This window comes from Drosophila sechellia, chromosome 3L (genome assembly GCF_004382195.2).
Source record: "Drosophila sechellia strain sech25 chromosome 3L, ASM438219v1, whole genome shotgun sequence".
NCBI classification, from domain to species: domain Eukaryota; kingdom Metazoa; phylum Arthropoda; class Insecta; order Diptera; family Drosophilidae; genus Drosophila; species Drosophila sechellia.
Genome location: NC_045951.1, coordinates 1,070,087 through 1,091,094, shown reverse-complemented (window position 1 = coordinate 1,091,094; position 21,008 = coordinate 1,070,087). Strand labels below are relative to the sequence as shown.

General features: G+C 45.0%; 1 protein-coding gene across 2 annotated transcripts in view; it reads left to right on the top strand.

Annotated features, from left to right (window-relative positions):
- LOC6610254 (triple functional domain protein) overlaps positions 1-21,008 on the top strand; it is a 38,685-nt gene that overhangs the window by 6,023 nt on the left and 11,654 nt on the right. Inside the window, exons 4-8 of one of the 2 annotated variants that reach the window (XM_032719979.1) lie at positions 340-2,445; positions 2,505-4,385; positions 4,442-4,645; positions 19,045-19,339; positions 19,399-19,456. In XM_032719979.1, the coding sequence (XP_032575870.1) occupies positions 340-2,445; positions 2,505-4,385; positions 4,442-4,645; positions 19,045-19,339; positions 19,399-19,456 (4,544 nt within the window). Of the gene's footprint in view, positions 1-339; positions 2,446-2,504; positions 4,386-4,441; positions 4,646-9,299; positions 10,255-19,044; positions 19,340-19,398; positions 19,457-21,008 lie in introns of those variants that run through there. The other variant, XM_032719980.1, reaches the window with a different exon arrangement.

Below are 21,008 nucleotides of genomic sequence, written 5' to 3'. Positions count from 1 at the left end.
GAAAAACTCCATCGAAAACATTTCAGTCTATTATTATGGAAATAGGTTGTTTTGTCTGCCATCAGAGTAGATGAAATTTACATTTATAACATTTGTGGTATTATGTATTTTACATGCAAAGGCCATTTTCATTAAAGCTCGTAAAAAATCAATCCAAATAAATTATTCAAACATTAATTGCACAACAATCGAAAAAAGTGTTATATTTCCTGTCGAAAACTTTGGATGGACTTTCCATTTGAAAAAACCCCGAGTATTACAGGTTATCACATGCTTAGAGTGCATTTTTTGATTATTGTTGAGACCCAAAACACTTCTAACTGCCCATCTTATTCACAGGCTCCCACAAACTCTGGCGGACCGGAGATGGACTCGGGCCCCTCCTCCGCCGGACAGCAATCTCAGCCCTCGCAGCAATCTCGTTCGGTGGGCGGCAACCCGGACATGTCTGCCGCCGTGAACAAAGCGCTGCGGCAAATCGAACTCATCCACACCGGTCAGGAGAAACTGCTAATGCTGTGGCAGCACAAGAAGGTGAAACTAGACCAGTGCTTCCAGTGGCGCCTGTTCGAGCAGGACTGCGAGAAGATGTTCGACTGGATCTTGCACAACCGCGATGTGTTCCAGATGAGCTACGTCGAGATTGGACACAACTACTCGGTGGCCAAGTCTCTGCAGGATGAGCACCAGAAGTTCGCCGTGGCATCCATGAATGTATCCGTGAACATCGACAGGATTTTGGCCGTGGCAGCTCGGCTGATCGAAAGTCAGCATTATGCGGCCCAGCACATTAAAACGCTAGCTCAACGTTTGGACCGAACTTGGAAGGACTTTGCCGCGGGCTTGGACGAGAGAACAGCTGTTCTGCAGCTGAGTGTTCTTTTCCATCACAAGGCAGAACAGTACTGCAATAGCGTGGCCAGCTGGGCAGCCGCATGTCAGGCCTCTCAGCCTCTGCCCTCGGATATCCAGAGCTTGGAAACGGCCATTCGGACTCATCAATCCCTGTATGAGGCTATGTGCCAAGCTTACACCGAGGTTCACTCCACGAGCAAGAAGCTCCTCTATCAGCTGGATCATTTGGTGCAGGTCTGCAATCAACCTCCGCCGCCTGGTGTCCCGGATCACCGAAAGAATAGCAACGGTGGTAGTTTTAACAAGTACGAGAGACAGAATCCAGCAGCGGATTACAGCGAAGGCGCCAGTCATGTATTGGCTGTGATTCACCAGATCCTGAGCCACCACCGCACCTTGGAGGCCAAGTGGCATCAGGAAAGGCTGCGATTGCATCAGACCCTGGCTCTTAGACTCTTCCAAGAAGATGTGAAGCAGGTCTTGGATTGGCTGAAAAATCATGGCGAAGTTTTCCTTAGGAAAAATACGGGTATAGGCAGAAACTTCCACAAAGCCCGGGTATATCAGACCTCGCACGATAATTTTGAGAACGTTGCTCAGAACACCTATAGTAACGCCCAAAAACTACTGGCAGCTGCGGACGAATTGGCTAGAAGTGGCGAAGCCGATCCCAATGAGATATATTCTGTGGCCAGAGAATTGGAGCTTCAAGTGGGCAGTTTTGCGGAGAGAGTGGAGCAAAGGAGACGCCGGCTGGATATGGCTGTAATATTCTACACCCATGAAAAGGACGTGACCGCCTGGATAGACAAGCTTCGAACGGATGTGAGCACGGATGAAACACGTCTTTCGCAGGAGAACCTCGAGGGCATTGAACGCATATTGCAGCAATACCAGAGGGATCAGCAGGAGAGCTCCGTCAATGTCTGCCTTACAACCATCTCCCAGGGTGAAGCTCTGCTGCAGGAAATGCGATCCCTGGAGTATGCCGACAATACTGGTTCCATTGCCGCTCTGGAGGCTACCCTGGAGAAGTTGAACAAACAGAAAGTGGAGTTGGAGGAGCTCTGGTCCGCCCGCAAGTTTCGCGCCGATCTCATACTGCGTTTGCGCTACTTTGAGCGGGATGCCAGGTTGCTGTCCGTGCAAATGGAGATGTGGTCCGAGGAGCTCCAGCATGCTGACCTCTCCAGGGACTACCAAAAGGCCGAACAACTTATTCGCATGCACAACGAGTCGGTGACGGAAATACAGAACGCCACCTACGAGGTCGTGCAGCAGGGTCAGGACCTGCTGCAGCTCTTTGAGAACGCTGGCTTCATCTCCATGGCGGATGCCACGCACACGGCTCAGGCTAGGATTGAGTATCTGCTTGACTTCTTGCGGGAACGGGAGATCGATCTGGAGGAAATGTCCGAGGCCAAGCGGGCCAAGCTTGAGCAAGCGGTGCAGCTATGTCAATTCCAGAACGATGCCAACCAGGTTATCTCGTGGATCCGCAATGGAGAAGCCATGCTGGTGGCAAGTTTCGTCACGCCCAACAGTTTGCAGGAGGCCGAGCAGCTGCGCAAGGGTCATGAGCAGTTCCAGGTTACTCTGAATATCATTCGAAATAGTTGTACGATTATTAATATATTCCATTCCTGCAGATTGCCATCGAGAAGACGCACACATCGGCGGTGCAGGTTAAGTACCGTGCAGACGCCCTCATCAATGCTAACCATTACGACCCGCTATCCATCGATGAAATCAGCGACGATGTGACGAAGAAGTGGCAGCAGCTGGTGACTTACGCGGAGGAGCGGCACAAGCTGGTGACCGCCTCGATAAACTTCTACAAAACAGCCGAGCAGGTGTGCTCGGTTCTGGACAGCTTAGAGCGGGAGTACAAACGTGAGGATGACTGGTGTGACGGTGGAGGAGGCAGCGACAAAGCTCAAGCCATTGTCCAGTTGATCTCGAAACACCAGGAGCAGAAGGAGGCTTTCCTGAAGGCCTGTACTTTGGCGCGTCGCACAGCTGAGACTTTTCTAAAATACGCTAACCGATCGCAGCAGTGCTATCAGTATAAAGGCAACTGTGAAGGCCACGTGAAGAGCAAACTGGATAAGCTGTTGACTCAGGAAAATCAAGTTCTGGATTACTGGACGCTGCGCAAGAAATCTCTGGATCAGTGCCAGCAGTTCGTTCTCTTTGAGAGAAGCGCCAAACAGGCGATCGAATGGATACACAACACCGGAGAAGCGTATCTCTCCTCTAGGTCCAATCTGGTGGGCATAAGCAAGGAGGAAACAGAAGGGTTGCTGAAAGAGCATAATGAATTCCGAAGCACTGCTAAGGAGACTCGCGAAAGGGTCAAGCTTCTGATCCAACTAGCTGATAGTTTGGTGGAAAAGGGTCATGCCCACGCCAGCGATATCAAGCAATGGGTGGCGTCCGTGGATCAGCGGTACAAGGACTTTAGCAACCGCATGGACAGCTACTGCGAGCAGTTGGAGAAGTCTTTGGGCATGTCCCAGCAGCAGTTACTTTTGGGCTCCGATGGAAACAGTTCGATAAGCTCCTCCTCTGGGGATCGTCATTCGGACCCCACGCTGGAAGCCAAGCTAAACAGCAGCAATAAGGAGAACAAGGAGATAAACGAGGAGAAGCGCAAGTCAGCGAGGAGGAAAGAGTTCATCATGGCTGAACTGATGCAAACAGAGAGGGCGTATGTTAATGATCTGGCCACTTGCATCAAGTGTTTCCTTGAGGAATTCCGAGTGGGAAAAAATGTACCTTCTGCCCTCATTGGACAGGAAGATGTGATATTCGGCAACATCAGGGAAATACACCACTTCCACCAGAAGATTTTCCTGCGCGAGCTGGAGAAATACGAGACAATGCCTGAGGATGTGGGCCATTGCTTTGTGACCTGGGCCTCCAAGTTCGATATGTATGTGCACTACTGCAAGAACAAGCCCACATCGAATAATTTGCTGGTCCAGCACGGCGGCAGTTTCTTTGAAGAACTACAACGGCGCCTGGAGGTAGATCATCCCCTGCCCGCCTATCTCATCAAACCTGTGCAGAGGATCACCAAATACCAGCTGTTACTTAAGGATCTCCTTTCCTGCTGCGAGGAGAGCCACGGCGAAATCAAAGAAGGCCTCGAGGTGATGCTCAATGTCCCCAAAAAGGCCAACGATGCCATGCATCTTTCGCTGCTGGAAAACTGTGATGTCTCCGTAGACAAACTGGGTGAAGTTGTGCTGCAGGACGCCTTCCAAGCCTGGGATACCAAGCAGATCATTCGAAAGGGCAGAGAGCGTCGGGTCTTCTTGTTTGAGTTGTATCTCCTGTTCGCCAAGGAGGTAAAGGAGTCCAACGTAGTCAAGTACCAGTTTAAAAGCAAGCTCATGACCACCGACATGGGCATCACAGAGCACATCGAAGGCGATGAGACTAAGTTTGCCGTGTGGACGGGTCGTTCACCCATGCTCTCGGATTGCAGGATCGTGCTGAAGGCAACGAGCTTGGAAACGAAACAGGTTAGTAGTTCATCGATACTTTATGCCTTGGCTTAATACGTTTTTATAACTTACAGATCTGGGTTAAGAAGCTGCGTGAAGTCATGCAGGAGACCTGCTTCTCGGGCACCTCGTTGACCTTGCCCAAGTCTCCAGCTAAACACTCGGGCTCCTCGCAACGATCCTCGCGGGACTTGGATGAACAGCTCACGGAAAATGATCATGATCGCTGTTCTCTGGCTAGCTTCGGATCGGGTAATACCACAGATAGTGATAATAAGGTAAGTTCGAATATTAAGTTTGATTTGATTATGATTTAAGTGGCAAGTTACAGGAATGAGTAAATCACTACAAAAGTAACTATTGATAATACCTACAAGTTAGATTCGAAAGCACTCAGAGTGTTCCCCTTATTTTGGCTGTGTGGCTGTGCTCAGTGAGTTTCCCCCTATTTTCCAGGTAGCTTTAAGCTCCAAAAAGAACTTTGCCAGTAGTCCTACCTCACATGGAAGCAGCTTGCACCCTCATCTCCAACCGACACATCTGTCTCTCCATCCCAGAGTCGTGGATTCCACTGCCATTGGCCAGCTGAACTAGTTTTCCCGCTCGCCACGACTCGGATCGGATGAGTTCAGTTCGGGTCCTGCAACATGTTTAAAATTCATAGCAGGGCTTAATGAGATTTCCCTCGCTGGTGCGTGGAACTCTTCGAGACCGCTGCTTGTCGACGGCTCCTAGTTTCCAGCCAGCAGCCGTCTGTATCTTGTAGGTCGAGTGTGTGCTGGATTATATATGACTGCTTTTAGCGCCGTTTCGTTACATTTGGTTAATGTAAATTTTATGTGACACTTCTTTATAGTTAGGTCTGTCTGCGAGCGTCTTTCAACTGTCAACGGGCAGCGTTTCGGCAAAACCCGCCCGATTTTGCCACTAACGCTAAGATGCTAATGCAGATTTCGAGCGGTTTTACGACCGACATAACCGTTTGTCTTATGTGGAAGAGGTTACCGAGGTTAAGGGCTTTACTTGTGCTACTATTTTACGGCTCCAGGGATCCGTCCAACACCCCGAAACTTCTTGCTGTGTTTATTATATTTTATGGTTGCTATATGATAGTCCGAATAAAACTGATTCAAGGAGCCAATTGTACAAATAAGATACATCATTTAAGATATTATATCTGGGATGCTTTGCAATCTGTTGGACTATTTTTTATTTCTAGTTCTATTTTGCATATTTAGAGATCTATTTATGCCCATCCTGTTTACTACAAAAAATGATTTACTTCCCTTTAAAAAAGCGGAATTAATTTAAATAATTAGCTGAAACGAAATTCCCGCCCATCTGAAAACGCACAGACCCCAACAATAACAACCTGAGAGAGGGAAAGCTCTGGGCAGAAGCACTCTCCGAGTTTCCGTGGAAAGCTTTTTGGTCTTCTTTCTTTTCGCCAATTTGAACCCCCCTTGGGGGTAGTGGGTTAAGGCAGTTGGCATCGCGAATGTTTTCGGTGCGTTCGACGCTGCGAATTCGTTGGATTCGTGAATTCGTGAATTTGTGGATTCGTGGGTTCGTGTGGGGCAGCTGCTGCTCCAGTTGCTCCGCAGAGTTTCAGCCAAGAGGTTCGTTCACTCACCGCCCGGCTGCTCGGGTTTTCCTCAGTTTTCCTCTTGGATTTTCCATCGCCTGCTGCCTGCAGATGCGCGCCGCCAGGCCAAAAAACGCCAAACGCAGCAGCAAAAGCAGCAGCAGCAGTCTCTTCTTCACTAAAACTCTGAAGCTGCAACTATATTCTACATTTCTTTGAGTGAACCCACTAAAGAGGAGCGCAATACGCAACGTCCATAAATTGTATGGAGAAAATCAAGTGATTGAAAATCGCCCATTATCACCGTGATAAGAACAAGTACTCGAAAGATAAAGATACTCAACACACTCTACCAAATCAAAAATTGAAAGAAAGTCGCCATATCAACAAACGAAAATACCCGCTAATGCCGCAAAAATTTAAACAATACTCAAAAGAGAAGATTACATAAATGACAGCCTCTTGTTTAGGCCTTAAACTGTTCCGAAAAACGGTGTAAACAAAGACCTGGCTTATATAAATAACTAGAAACAAAAGTGAAACAACAATCCGAGTAATGCAAATAAAAATGATAAAAAGCTGTTTCTGCTGCCAAAAACTACACAAGCGAGCGGGGGAACCCTTTTTAGCATTTTTGCGAGGGCAAAAAGGGAAAAAATGAGCTGAGGATGAAAATGTCTGCAGCAGCCGCAGGCGAAAATGCCACCCTTCCACCCGCTTTTCCGCCACCGCTGCCTTTGACCTTTTTCACGCCTTCAGTCACTTGAGTAGCAGTTACATTCCCCCCATTTAGACGATTCGTTGCCCCCAAAAAACCCCTCGAGTGCTGCTGTCAACTGCACAGCGATCGCAGTGTATCATGGCCAGAAAATCTTGGATTTCTTAGAAATGCGTAGCACTAAAAGAAATATGTGTTGGCAAAATAATTATTTAAAAAATACTGTATTCAAATTTTTCCTTTATATCTGATTAATTTTAATTACCTAAATATTTTATCTCGGATTTTATATATTGGATTTTCCATACCAAATCCCCAGCCATAACATCGACTCTTTCCCATGAAGGGTATCTGATAGTCGCCACCACCCAGTGCTTTGTTCTTAGATTGGCCAACTCACCCGAGTTAGGGCCATTAATTCCACGCTTATCTATTGCATTTTAATATTTATTTCAACGCGATAGGGTTGTGGTTCCGTGGAATAGCTCAGCTAATACGGTGGCTCTGGCTCCCTGTGTGCTGTGGGTTTTATATTGCTTTTTTTTCAGTTGCGGCTGATGTAGACACGACATGTTTTGGTCATTATAATTATCGAGTCGATGCATTGCAATTTAATTTGAGTGCCAGTTGGGTGAACTGCAAACAGAGGAAACGAGTGCAATGTCCAGCCTTGTGCCCTTTCCGTTGTATCCATCAGTTGTCACATCCTGGCTGGTATCCTCGCTGGTACTCTTACTTCCATTTCCATAATGGACCCAACCCCTTGGCAAAGGCCAGTTTGGCCTAATCTAATCCAATTTGCAGCCGGAAGCAATTAAAACAGCATACGAACAACACAAACATTAGCAACTGTGGTCGGTCAAAACCGCTTAGTTGACCCAACAGAACCGAACAAAGGAAGCACATTTCCAAAGTTTCCAATGCTAGAAACGTTTTCCGAGCTGCAGTCGGATGCGATTTCCATTTGGCGCTCTTTTCCCACTTTTATTTTGATCTCGTGGGCAAAGTTTCAAATCTAGCCAGCAGGCAGGATTAAAACAGTTTTTGAATCCTTTGAGACTTTTTTGAGTAGGTGTTCATTAGATTTAATACAATTTCATTAAATATGTATGAAAAATGTGGAATAAATGGCTCGAACTGCAAAAAGGGGTAATCCCTTTACTTTGATACCACCACAGAAGTAAGCAAAAGTTACCAAGCTTACTTTAAGTTTGGGGGGCGAGACTAAATTAATTTAGTTTGAAATCCAAACGTTGCTCTAACAACATCCCATTCTCCCCACTTTCCCCACTGTGTGCATTCATTTGCAAAAATTGAATTAGGTTGGCTTTTTGAGTGAATGAAATGAAAGTATTAGGACAGAATGCTGAGGAGGCTAGGAAAATGGGAAATATGTCTGGCATTTTGTCAACGCCACAAAATGTCAACGAGTCCTGGCAGTGGGTGTAAATACACACACCCTCTTCGCCACGGAAAGGAGCAAAGTTTTCAGTGTTTTTAATAGAGAAAAACCGAACCAACAGCATCTGCCCCAAAAGTGATGGGAATGCCACTTAGCGAACAGCTGCTCAAAAGGCCCTCGAATTTCCTCGAACGTATGCAAATTTTCTCGGCCAGCTCATGCCGATCATTTGCAAATACCCTTACTTTGCGGTTTAATGTTCCATCCTAAACCAATAAAAATATCTAAATCACTTGGGCGAATCAAAGTATTTAGGTACTGAACCGAAAAATAAATTCTTTTTGGGGACTCAAGTGGAGAGAATAATATCTATAGACTCATAGTTTAGATTTGAACTGGAAGAGTCTTGCGGATTCACTCGACTTAAATTCTGTTCCCACTTGCCAGGGAAATTGTTTTCCCCTAAACTATTGAAGGGGTAAAAGCGATGGGAAAATAGCAAGGAAAGCAAACAGAATCTGAGAAAACCCAGTCATAATTGCTCGGCTGCGATTCCGAGATCGGCGGACCGGCTGAAGTGGCAGTCGCTATGGCGCACCTGCCACATCTTCCCAATCTTGAGATACTTTTTCGGAAACACGCGCTAAACGCCTGGCAACGACTGTCGAGCAACAAACAGAAATGTGTAAAAATAACAAACCCATGTGCATAGATATAGGCCTTATATACGGACATAGTTCGGGGTAAACAAACGTGCGCTAAGAAAATTCAAGATAAATTTTGGGCCGCTTGGCGGTGAGCAGCTTTTTATCTATGCAAATAAAATAAATAAAATATATATAAACAGCGAAATCATAACAGAAGCGGGAGAAGTGGCCAAAATGAAAAGTGGCGGTCGGATGATGCCGACAAGACAAGGGCAGCCAGCTTCTTTGATTTAGTTAATTCGATTTAGTTAAAAGCAATAATCAAACCATTAGTATTTCACGGATCTGCTTCTAAAAATAAGTGTATAAATCAAAAAATGCCCGAGTATAAGCAAACAAAAAGAGCACTGGAAATATGTATATCTATCTTAACTATCTTTCTAACTACAATCACTGGCCTAAGTCACAATCAGCTCAGTTTATTGCTTATCTAAGTGGGGCTAAATCTCTTTGTGCTGAAGCACTCAATCAATTTAAAGTCATAATTAAATGCGGCACAGACTGTGCAAACATTGCATTAATTAAAATGCAAAATGCAGGCTGTGAGCTTAAAATTGATCATACGCCGCGTTGCACTAATTGAAAGTCAAAGACAGCGGGAAACGAGACCGCAGCAAAACTGTCACCACCATATGTGAAATCCATATAGATACCCAGTGCGTTTGTGTGCGAACATCCTGCAGGATGTAAAATCGAATCAGGCAGTCTCTCTCTCACACACACACACTCACGTTCGCTGGAAAATAAAAATAAAACATTTCGGTCTAGGAGTCGGAGAACTTTATCGATTTGCGGCTGACTGCTAACAAAGCCCCGAATTTGTTTTAAAAATAAAAGAGCCCACCGCCTGCTTTTCCTTTGGACTGTGATTTAACCGAAAAATGAAAGTGATTGTGTAAGTTACCCGCAAAAGGAGGAGAAAACGGAGCCAAGGAATCATGAAGAGTGTAAAGAAGTTTCTCAACGAGCGGATGAACAGTGTGGACTCCGCCGACGGTGTCGGCGGGGGCGGCGGCAAGAAGAGCTCGCTGGAGCGGCTCAAGTGTGGCGAGGACACCCCGACCAAGGGCTACGTATCCCTGCCCAATACACCGCTGCCCACGAGCGCACCAATCGCCGTAGGCGATCCTTCGCCGTCGCCGTCCATTGCGGACTCTGCTCAAAATACGCCGCTCTGCACCCTGCAGGAGGACGACTCCACTTCCCCACCGCCGGCAGGAGCCGGAACTCCTGGCAAGAATGGCCACAGTCAGCAGGAGCAGTCTCCGTTCACCTTTCCCGCCGTGTCCGCCACGCCTTCAAGCAATCCCGCCCCCAATCCTGCACCAGTTCAGCGGAAAAGTCGCCGCAAGATCTCGCTGCCCTGGTTCCGGCAGTCCAGTGTCACGGGTCACGGAGTCTTGGCCCGACAACATACCATCGATACGCCCAGCTCCTTTCGATTCTTTCGACAGCCCAGCAGCAGCGGACTCAAGGTATATTCTTGTAAGAGTATCAAAACTGACCTCTAAGTTCATATAGTATGACCTTACCAAGGGGTGGAAAATTAATGGAAAAACGCAATATCATGTGCGACCATCTATTTCACAATTAAGGAAAAAACTATTTTGCTCTAATCGCAGACAATCGTTGGCTTCGACTTTTGCTTGTCGCACATGTTATTTGTGATCACAGGAAATTGTTTCCGACAAGCCACGTAATTTTTCTCAATTCTTTAACCAATCCTCCTGTGATAAGGGTTCGATTGATGCATGCTCGGATAGACGGGCCATCAAATATTAATGCTAAACATGGCAGCGATTGCCTTGACCTTATCGGGAACTTGGTCAGCTTATCTTTTATTTAGCAGTGGCAAAAGTTTACCACCCCGCCTCCTCCAGTGGCCAAAGTGCAAAGGTCACCAGCTTGCGGCACGGATTTTCTTGTGGTCGAGATATCCTTGGCTTTACTACCCCAACCTCCCCCTACAAGTCATGCGACAGTTTTGCCCAGTGAATGCGGTTCTATAAGTGCGTCGTGACTCGATTAATGTTTGCCAAGGCTTTACTTCTGAACAAACATCGTTGACGGACAAATATTTACAATCCCTTCATATAAGAATACTTAATAAGATAGGGATATCAATACCGCTCTAAATTATTCCATATAAATTTATGATGAATTTATAGCACTTAATAGGAACAATATAACTGAGTATATATGGCTAGTGAATCTCTTCTTTTTTTTTTTTTGCTGAAGAACTATTTGCAGTTTCTGTCTTTCAGTAAGGGTCTTTGACTTATTGCGTGTTGCGCTATTTATTTCGATTAGTTGTGGAAGCTCCGCCGTTGCCAGCAAACTGGTTGTTGACCCAAGCAGACAGCAGCAACGCCGTTTAATAAGCACATTAATCATACGCAGTGTGGTGCGCTAATTTATTTGCTCCCTACTCAACTTCGACCCTGCTCCTAGTAGCGTTCCGCCCTTCCGTGGCACATTCTTTAAATAGTGCTTTCCTCTTGCCCTCATCACATAATGTATTTATCACTTCATCAGGCCATATAAGCCATATCATCATTGTTGTCGCCCCTGTTTTCCTTCCCCCATTCCCGCCAGCGCTTCCTGTGCTGCATTGTGTCTTGGGCTGACCTTGCCCCTGCCTCCATTTTTTGTGGCCCCCCGACTTCTTTTGTCAGGTTTGGGGCTTGAGTGATGTTTTTGAGAAGCAGACAGCTTCCTGGTCTCCTTATAATCGCAATGCCCCTTCTACTCAATTTACTCGATGCTGGCGGCCTTTCATAAATTTCTGCTTCATTTAAGTTTTCCTGTTGTCGTGGGAGTTCATTTAAGAACAGTGAGATATTTTATACACGTAGAAATATTTTGACATCATATTTTCGAAGCTTAATCAATAGTGTGACCATTTGACTTATCCTATTAGCTCTTAATTCCAGAGTGACCTTGTGCACAAAAAGTAAGTCATAAATAGGAGGTTGATATAAGCGAACTAATTAATGAGGGAAACTTTAAGTCAACTTTTTTTGCAGTGCTTGTGCAGGAAGCTGCAATATTTTAATTTAGTGTCACGAAAATATTTATGTGTTCGCTGAATATTTCCCGAGCAAATTTGCAGGAGGCGTAAACTTTTATGGGGCATCTCCTTGCGTGCAGCCATTGAAAGTTGCCCAGTTGCGAAGCTCTTTCCACGGGCAAATGCTTTATGCATTTCGTTATGGCATACTTTCGAGTGCACACGCAAAATAAATCGCAGGCAACGAAGTGAGGAAGCAGTTTCCCAGCTTCACAGTTTCCCCCCAATTTTCTCGCTGGCGCGTTGAAAAGGAAATTTGCTGCCACACGAAAATGTGTCTCATGATGCTGGTGCTGTCAGCTGCAGTTGGCTGCGTCATTGAGCGCTCCTTCAGCTGGGCTTTTTCTATCTTCCCTGCTATTTTCCTTTTCCCAGAGCCACAAGAAAATGCCAGCAGTCTAACAATGGAAAATATATTTTGTAGTCGGATGAGAAGGCGTAGAAAAGTCTTGTAGCCGAGGAGGTACAAAACATTCAGGCAAACAAAGTGCAGAAAATGTAGAACAATTTTAATAAATCGCATCGTTCTGCAAACTGGAGGACAAAGTTACCTGCGGATAGCAACTACTTTCGCTCTTCAAGAACATGGCAAACACACAAAGCCAGGAAGCTCTGTTCCTGAGCCCTTGTCGTTGGCTCCTCAATGGCAAGACTGATATGCAAATTGCGATGGAAATCCAGTGAAAAAGAAATGTTAAGAAAAAACAGCACACAAAGCATTAGAAGCTGCTGCTGGAAAGCAGAAGGCCAAACGAATTTGTAACTAAATTGTCATCAGAAGTATGCTATGACAGCATAACTCGAGATCCTAGTTGCAGGACTCTTGACATTGGGTGTGCACATAGCAAATACGAGAACAAAATACAAGAGCATTTGAATCACATATTTAACGCAGAAATTTAAGCTCAGATAGTTTTGGCCATGTCCCGATATGTGTATGCATAGTAATAAGAGATTGCGAGTTAAATAAATAATCTTTCTATTATTCGAAACGAAGTTGAATCGAATTAAACGCACTCATATATTAGGGATATTAAATGGGGCAATGAATCAACGTTTACAAATATGAATTATTCGCCTACATTCGGATTCTGAAGAACAACAAACAAACAAACTCCCAAATTCAGAGAATTTAATATCAGAATGCTTTTATTCGTCAGCAATGTGGATACGTACGATACAGGGCAAACAAAATCCGTGCCACAGATATAAACCTATGAATATTGAATAGAAGTGTAATAAATTGGCAGACCCAATCACAACCTAAAATCAAATTAAGGAGAGCTTAAAGGATGTAAGGATTTTATTGTGTAATAAAATAAATAGTCGGATATTGCAATTGTGCTACGAATAATGAAATGAAGTCCAATCAATTTTTAACCTCGTACTAGAAAATACAGATTTGCTCGGTATTAATGCTCTCTGTTTTATTTGAGGTCCCGATGTGGTGGGTCGTAATCCCAAGGCTTACTTTCACATGCCACTAGAATGGCCATCACAATTCGAAGCCTTCGGCTTGCCTTTCCCTCCTCTTTTTCTTGTGGCTCAACGCCTCGCATTTTGGGCCATAAAATCAATGGCAAATGCTGTGACACGCCCATCGATAGACATCGCCTTTTTTTTTTAAACCAGAGCCGCCTCTCGCACAATTGCTCCCCATGGAGAAAAAGTGGGGGAGTACGTGGCCATGTCCATCTGTCATCCACAGTTCCCGCTGGCAATCCAATCCAATCCAACGGACATGAGCGACTCTCTGCCGGCCACAAATTGCCGATGTCCTCCTGGCTCCTGTTGCCCCCAATTTTTGCCCCCCTTCCTTCCATAGATTGCTCTCTCGGTTTTAAGTGGGAATCAGTTGGGTCGGGGGTCGGGGGACAGGACACCCAACTTGACATGGGGCCAACTCTTTTAAAATCCCAAACAGCATTTGGGCTGGCCAAGGCTGAGCCCCGAAGTCCGAGGCTTCCGGCAGTCGGTTGTTGGTTTTGTTTGTCTGCTGTTCGCACCAAATTGTTGGTCCTTGTGGCATGGGAATCTGGAACAACGGGTTGACTTGCCCATAAGGAAGGAAATCCTATTGCCGTATGCCAGCTGCTCTGCCAATGCTCATTACTGATCATTTCCTCTGCCTTCTTGACTTTTCAAGTACGCAACTCCTGTTAAAACATTTATATAAAGTAGAAAATTAATGTTAGGTAAGACAGGAAAATTATTAAACAGGAGTCTACTAAGTAATTAAATTAATATCAGCAAGAGCAATGCAAAAGTCCCAGGCCAGTTCCAGTAAGAAGAATTGAACTCTTTCCTGTTTCCCTTATCGATCAAGTCGTAGTTGTACGTAATTGATTTAGAATATTATTCGATTTGCGCTGTAAATGACTTTCATTCAGCACTTACGCCCACTTGGCAGCCACACCCCCTTCCCCACCCAAAGGCACCCATGAGCCACGTTAGCAGGCGGGCCAGACAATGGGCCTATCGATGGGTGGATGTGGAGTCGAGGAAATGTGGTTGCTTTTGGTGTTAACATGTCGTACAATTACTAGACCGCAGTGCGATAGCTACACAAGAAACCAAATGTTTGAGGTAGTAGTTTGTGTTGAAAGGGAAAAACAAATAATTTGATATTATGTTTAACTAATTAATCATTATCTGGCTTTTCAGAGTGTGCATATGCATGTTGCATACTTTTCGACACTAACCACTTTGCTGGCTGCTTAATTATGCGAATATTCAAATGATGGAGACCCACTTTTTTATCTGTGCACTGCTCCCCGTCCTTCGCACGGACTGCCATTTCCTCCTGCTCCTCTTGTTTGCCATCTTGCCGACTGGGTGTTTGCCACAACGTCGTAATTGATGTCGGGACCCGGGGTCGACCTCTGACCCCGCCGCACCTGCTGCGGACCCACTGTGCGAGTTAATTGAATAATAGACGTTTATGTTTTATGTACCCCAGAAACACAGCCAGTTTGCGGCTATCTATGGGTACACACATTTATTTTCCCACAAGTGTGTTTCGCATTTATGTGTATATTTCAGCAGGTTCCTCCCTATTCGTATTTGGCATATCTGTGTGATTTATGGCGCCCATGAGGGCATTTAGGCGAACAAATTCCAGCCAGGCATCAACTGGCATACGAAATCTGTCTAAAATTCCTCCCTTCCACTCAATATCTCGGTTCAGAGCACGTAGATCGAAGGGAGAGTTCTTCTGATTTTGCAGTTTAAAGCTTTATATTTGATAAATGCCCGAGAAATGGATTCCACTTGGAAAAAAGCCAATTGTTTATTTCGGTATCAAAATTATTGCGGTTATACATGGGTGTATTCCAGTGACAGTGATGTTAAGTGATCTTCATTGCCCTACTGGCGAATGAAGCACGTTAACGAGCGAGGAACCCCTAAGATTATTGAGACGTCTAGTCGAACTCTCCCTGTTGGCATTTTGCAGTAGGTCCTTAATGCGTTCTAGATTCCAATGCAAATTGTTCAGTTTGTCTTCAATCCTGTCGAGCTGCGTTTGGGTGGTCAAAGGTAGGAACAGCAGGCACAGAAGAACCAATCCGCACAATATAGCTTTCCTTGAGTGAAACATCTTGGAACCGTTCCGGGCGAGAAGCTCTAATGTACTGAGTTTTCAATGGACGTGGACTGGAACACGAAAGGCAAATGCTGTAGATGCGCAGTTCCTCGCAATATTTTATGAAATGTTTACCCGGGTGTCGATGCTATTTTTAGAGATTTAAGTTCGTTTCAGCTGAATGGTTTTTGGAAAACATAGGAGCAAATAATCTTCAATTTCATATTCCAATCATATTTTCTCAGTGCAGGGAACAGCTTGCTGGGCCATTATTCCAATCAGTTAAATGATGTTTGTAATTTCACTTGACAACCCTGACGTTTGCTTTCATGTGCCTCTCCTTCGAGCCCCTGGAACTCAAACACATTTTTTAATGACTTAACAATTGATGGCTTTTTGGGTCGTCGTCGCAGCAATTGCGTTTTTACGATCCCTCCTCGAAGGGCAAAAGAGACATGGGCTTACATACAATGTGGGGAAACCTACCCCCACGCCCCATAATCCGGCCTTTGAGGGAGCGGAAAGCTAGCGGGGGCATCCATCAATAATAACGTAAACATTTTGCCAAATCGCTTTACAATTTGCGCGACGGAGAGAAAAGGGAAAGGCGCACATTTTCCGGCTGAGCCTTTTGTGAGTCTGTGTTCCGAGCCTAAGCTATTATTGTTATCAGCATGTAATCAGCAGCGAGAGCAGTCAAATTCCCTGCGAAAACTTTGCCTTTGAAATGCGAGTGTCGACTGTCAACGAATTTCGTCCTTGGCCTTTCTCCCAGCAGGACTTCTAGCTGCAAAGTTTTCCCCCATTTCGACTGCATTCTAGGCCTTCGTTTTCCATTATGTTTATTTTCCCCTTTTCAGCTATGCAAATCCGCATGGAAAGTTTTCAATTACCCATGGAAAATAGATGAAGTTCGAGACTGCCAATTTATGGGTCCCGATAGCTTTAAGATTGTTCGTTTCCTGTTGAGGCGAACTCTTAAATTTGCGCCAGTCGGCTATTAAATATGCAAATGCGCAGAAGAAACTGTAAGCCATGGTAATTATTTTTATGCAAAAACGTAGGCGGCAAAGACGTAACCCAACAAGGCAGTGCTGATTGCATTTTGCAGCTGGAAAAACTCGTGCGATTTTCCCATTCGTTCGCTCGAATTTCCCCCTTCTTCGCTCGGAAATATCCTTTCATTATTTTAATGAAAGATCCAGTCAAAAGGCGAAACAAAAGCGAGCCTGAACTTAATTGGCAGCTACAATAGAATGGAGAACTCGGTACAAGAAAGCCGAGTTCATTTTCGGTTAAAACTGAGAAGTAATGGAGCTGCAAGGCTATCAGCCGACTTAAACCGGTGGCATTAAAGAGCTTCTCTATTCCAGTTGATTTTACTGATTCCTGACAGCTGCTTTGGCCTCTGGTTTTCACTTTTCCACTTTCCCAACCGGCTTGGGGGAAAATGAGGGAGAAAATTGTGCCTCATGGCAGCTTATCAGTGCCATTGTGAGTCTGGGTGGTTGTGCGTGACTGCTGCAATTTGCAGCACACAGAGATGATGATAATGACAGCGATGATGATGCCAGCTATGATGAGGAGCACATTGCGTATACGCCACCGGCGTGTGCCGGAGTTATGCGAGAACTTTTCACTGCAGCATAAAAGGCACACAACGCACTTAAAGTCAGCTTAAAAACATTTTCCGCTGATTTGTTTTCCTTTCTTTTCGGCCGCCAATCAATTTTCTTTGGGGCTGAGTGGCAATTTAAGAGCCCCAGATAAATAAAAATGAAAAAATAATTTGGCAGCCAACCACGCCCCTGAGAAGCTGCGCCCCCGCGTCTTGCAAGGACTGTTGTCGAAAAACTTTGCCAAACTTTTCCTCGGAAACTTTTCAACTAATTGCATTACAAGCGGAAACGTGCAAACACACACACACACCAGCACAAGCGCCTCTTCACCGCTCAAATACATATGTACTGGCCACTAATACTCGCACACAGGAGCGCGGCACGTTTCCGTGTCAGTGCTGCTTAATTAACACAGTGCCGTGGCTGGGGATCCTGAAAGGAAACTGAGTCCCAGTGTGTGTGTGTGTGCGTGCACTGAGAACATAGATCTAAACTGTATTATCCTTTGTATTATCCTATTTCTCAGCTACGAGCTATTTCCGAGTTGCTGTCAAAGATGGGTGCTGATTTACAATTATAATGTTTCCTCTATATATTTTATATACTTACCTTTGAGTTAGGTATTTGTAACTAGAAGTTTCTTGCGGTGTATAAAATGAACAGTGCTCTCTCCCACAAACACACACTCACACTCGTGCAGAGCTTAAAGGCAGCGAGGCGAGCATAATAAACTAAGCTCTCTGCCGCTGCTCTTGCTCCTGTCCGCTGATGAAGTTGATTTAATTGCGCTTATGAGCGCCAGCACACTCCCCCTATTTCCCATTTCCCATTTTCCATTTCCATTTTCCTCGCCCACCAGCCCCTCGTGAAGCGCCGTTTGCCTTGGCGACATCATTTCCCCATTTGGCCCATGCCCCCTGCCCCGAGCCGCCTGACAGGTGTTTCCATGCAGCCTGCTCCCGCTGCCAGTTTATGGCGTGTCCCACATAAATATTGTATGGGAAATAGATACGATCCCCGGCGCTTGGGGAATTTCATATAAAGCTCAAATATTTCAGACCCGCGCACACAGCAAATATGGATAGCTATATCCAGCCTTTTAATTGTCACTACAAACTGGATTAAGCACTCTTGAAGTTTGATGTGCCATGCAGGCAGGGATTATGATAAACTTTAAACTATCAATGAAAGGCTTCAGTAGTATGTCTGCTCATTTCACTCTGTGGACAACACCAATGCCTTGGAATCGATTAACGATTAGCCACAATTTTCCCGGACAGCTTTAAAGATCTGATAGACGCCCACACATCGACACCCGGCATGTAAATTACTAAACTCGTACGTTATTAATGCACATAGAAGAGGTTTTTGGGCGGCAGGGGAGAGGGTTTGGATTCTGGGCGGGGTTGATTGGGTGGGTGGCTTCTGGGGACCTGCCACCAATCAAATCTGGCGGAAGTGCTCCTCCTTCCGCCTCCTGTGCTCCTCGTGCCACAATGGACGTGTGCCAAGCTCGAATGGCTTTCTAATTAGTTAGTTCGCTCTGCCGATGATCCTTGAAGCCCTCAGAGTCCTCGGCCTTTGTTCTGGCGGTCAATCAATAAGGCTCTGGGCCTCCATCTCGACCTCGACCCGAGCATGTTAACCCGCTGAAGGCGCCTTTGACACATAACCTGCATACCGCTATTATGGCTCATAAAATCTCGTTTAATCATTGGCGCGATGATGGGCATTGTTTTGCCTTTTTATAGATTTCAAATAAAATCCGACCCATTGTTGGTAAATTTAAGCTAATCCTGACTAAAAATTCGGCCTATGATTAAAAACTGAGTTGTTAGTTAAAATATTGCCACTTAAGTGAACATTTTTGTGTATTTTATTAGTCCCTTCAAAAACACATTTCTTGGTTCGAAATGGGTTAACTGTCCGAATCCTAAATGCACCACCCGATACTTATCTCTCGACCCCCCTCTTATCCTCTTATCCTTTCCAGCTGGGCAACCAGGAGGCCACCTGGGTGGTAGCGGACTACATCGCCACCTCGGGCAGCAATGAGCTGAGCGTGAGCAAGGGGCAGCAGGTGGAGATTGTCGAGCCGCCCACCGCCGGAGAGCCGGACTTCTGCCTGGTGCGCCTGAATCCGCAGCACGACGATGCCGCCGTGCAGGAAGGACTCGTTCCTGTCTCAGTGCTCAAACCGCCGCCGGGCTCACACAAGCACGGTTCCGGAACCGCAGCGAATGCAGCCGCAGCAGCGGGCTCCCACAAATCCGACATGCAGGATCAGAGTAAGTGCATCGATTTCATATACAAATATACACGAAATTATATCATTCTGATTGTACAGGCAATCGCAGCAAGGCGGATGCACTCTCATCGTCCACTAAACGACGCGGCTTCAGCGGGTGAGTAAATTACTTTATGATAAGAAGTGAGTTATTTCAAAATAAGCATATTTTCGACCATTCCTAAACATTTACTTAACAATTGCGAGCGTTGTTGTTGTTGTTTGCAACAGTGCGCAGTATTCGAAATGCTTATCAGGGCAAAACTGGATTTGTACCACCGAAACAACACCCTTGAGGTTTTGCAAGTTTTCATAAAATGTTTCGTAGATAAGAGCAATATCATTAAACAAATTGTTTTGACATATCGCTGAATGGGTTTCAATTTTGACTTCAAATAGTTTCCTTTTATTGTTAGTGGTTGTTTTTTTTTAAGAATTATCCAGGTTTTAGTATTTGTTCGGTGCTTTTATCTCAGGAGTTTTATCTCTCCAAAATCAGTCTAGTCAGGTGTTTCGCTTTAACATAGTGCACCAGTGGCTTTTATCTCTATCGTCTGACCAATTGGTGCTTGCTAGGTGGCAAAACAAATTCATAAATCGATTTATAGTATTAATCAACCCGCAGTAGGCATTCGTCATTTTGGCCACCAGATAACAGACAACTGGCTTCTAAGCAGAAATGTAGATACTTCTTTTTGCTCCAGTGAGAAGTTATCCACTCTGTCGTGCGTCACCGACCGTTGACTTTGATCCAAACAGTCTACTTGGGTTTGCCCTGAAGTTTAATCTCGAATTTCACTGAGTTCCTTAAGTTTTCGGATTGATATGTCTTATTCACTGACTCACTTAATTCAATGATATGGGAAAGTAATATGCAATATGTGGCGTAAAAGGCTGCAGATTAAAGTCGAATATTCAGGAGAAATTCCCACTTTGAGGAGTAAAAGTTTAAAAGGAACTTGTTAAATGCACTTGATTCATTTGTAATAAGCGATATCTTAACAATGTTGCGATATAAAATGCAATGGTTCTATTGAATCGCAGATTCTTATATACTTTCAAGAAAGTTGATACACTAACTAGGAATCAGTAATACTAAAAACCGGCGTTTCTACCACGTATTTGCATTGCGAGCACCACCTTTTTCCACTGGGGCTAGTAATCGCGTGTAGTAGAGCTAAGGCGCAAGTCATAAAGATATAAACCATTTACACTGAACAACACGAAACTACAACAATAGTGTGAGCGGCACTTGTGAGAATTTTTCTGTGAGCGCGAAAAGCTCGAAAACAACCATAATCACAAGAAACACTCAGCTGCTCCCAGTTGTTGCTTGCTCATTGTTATGGTTTTTTGCCTTTTGTTTTTCGCTCTTTGAAGGCGAGGCTACTACACTGGGAAAAAATAGGCGAAGTATAAGTGAAATCAAGTTCATATTATTATTTAAAGAATCATGTTTGTTAAACGCTAGATTTGAACGGCAATTGCTTATTGAATATAACTTGTATCTGGTTCTAGGGCCAAGTGGTGAACGAAACCATATTTTTTTGGAACTTGTCAAGTGTACTCCCCCTTCCTTCCCACCCTTTGCCCCACTGCCAACTCTGAGTTTGTTTTCGTGGGTGTGCGAGCTTGCCTGGCTGGGTTCTCCAGAAATCGAAGCTCCGTAG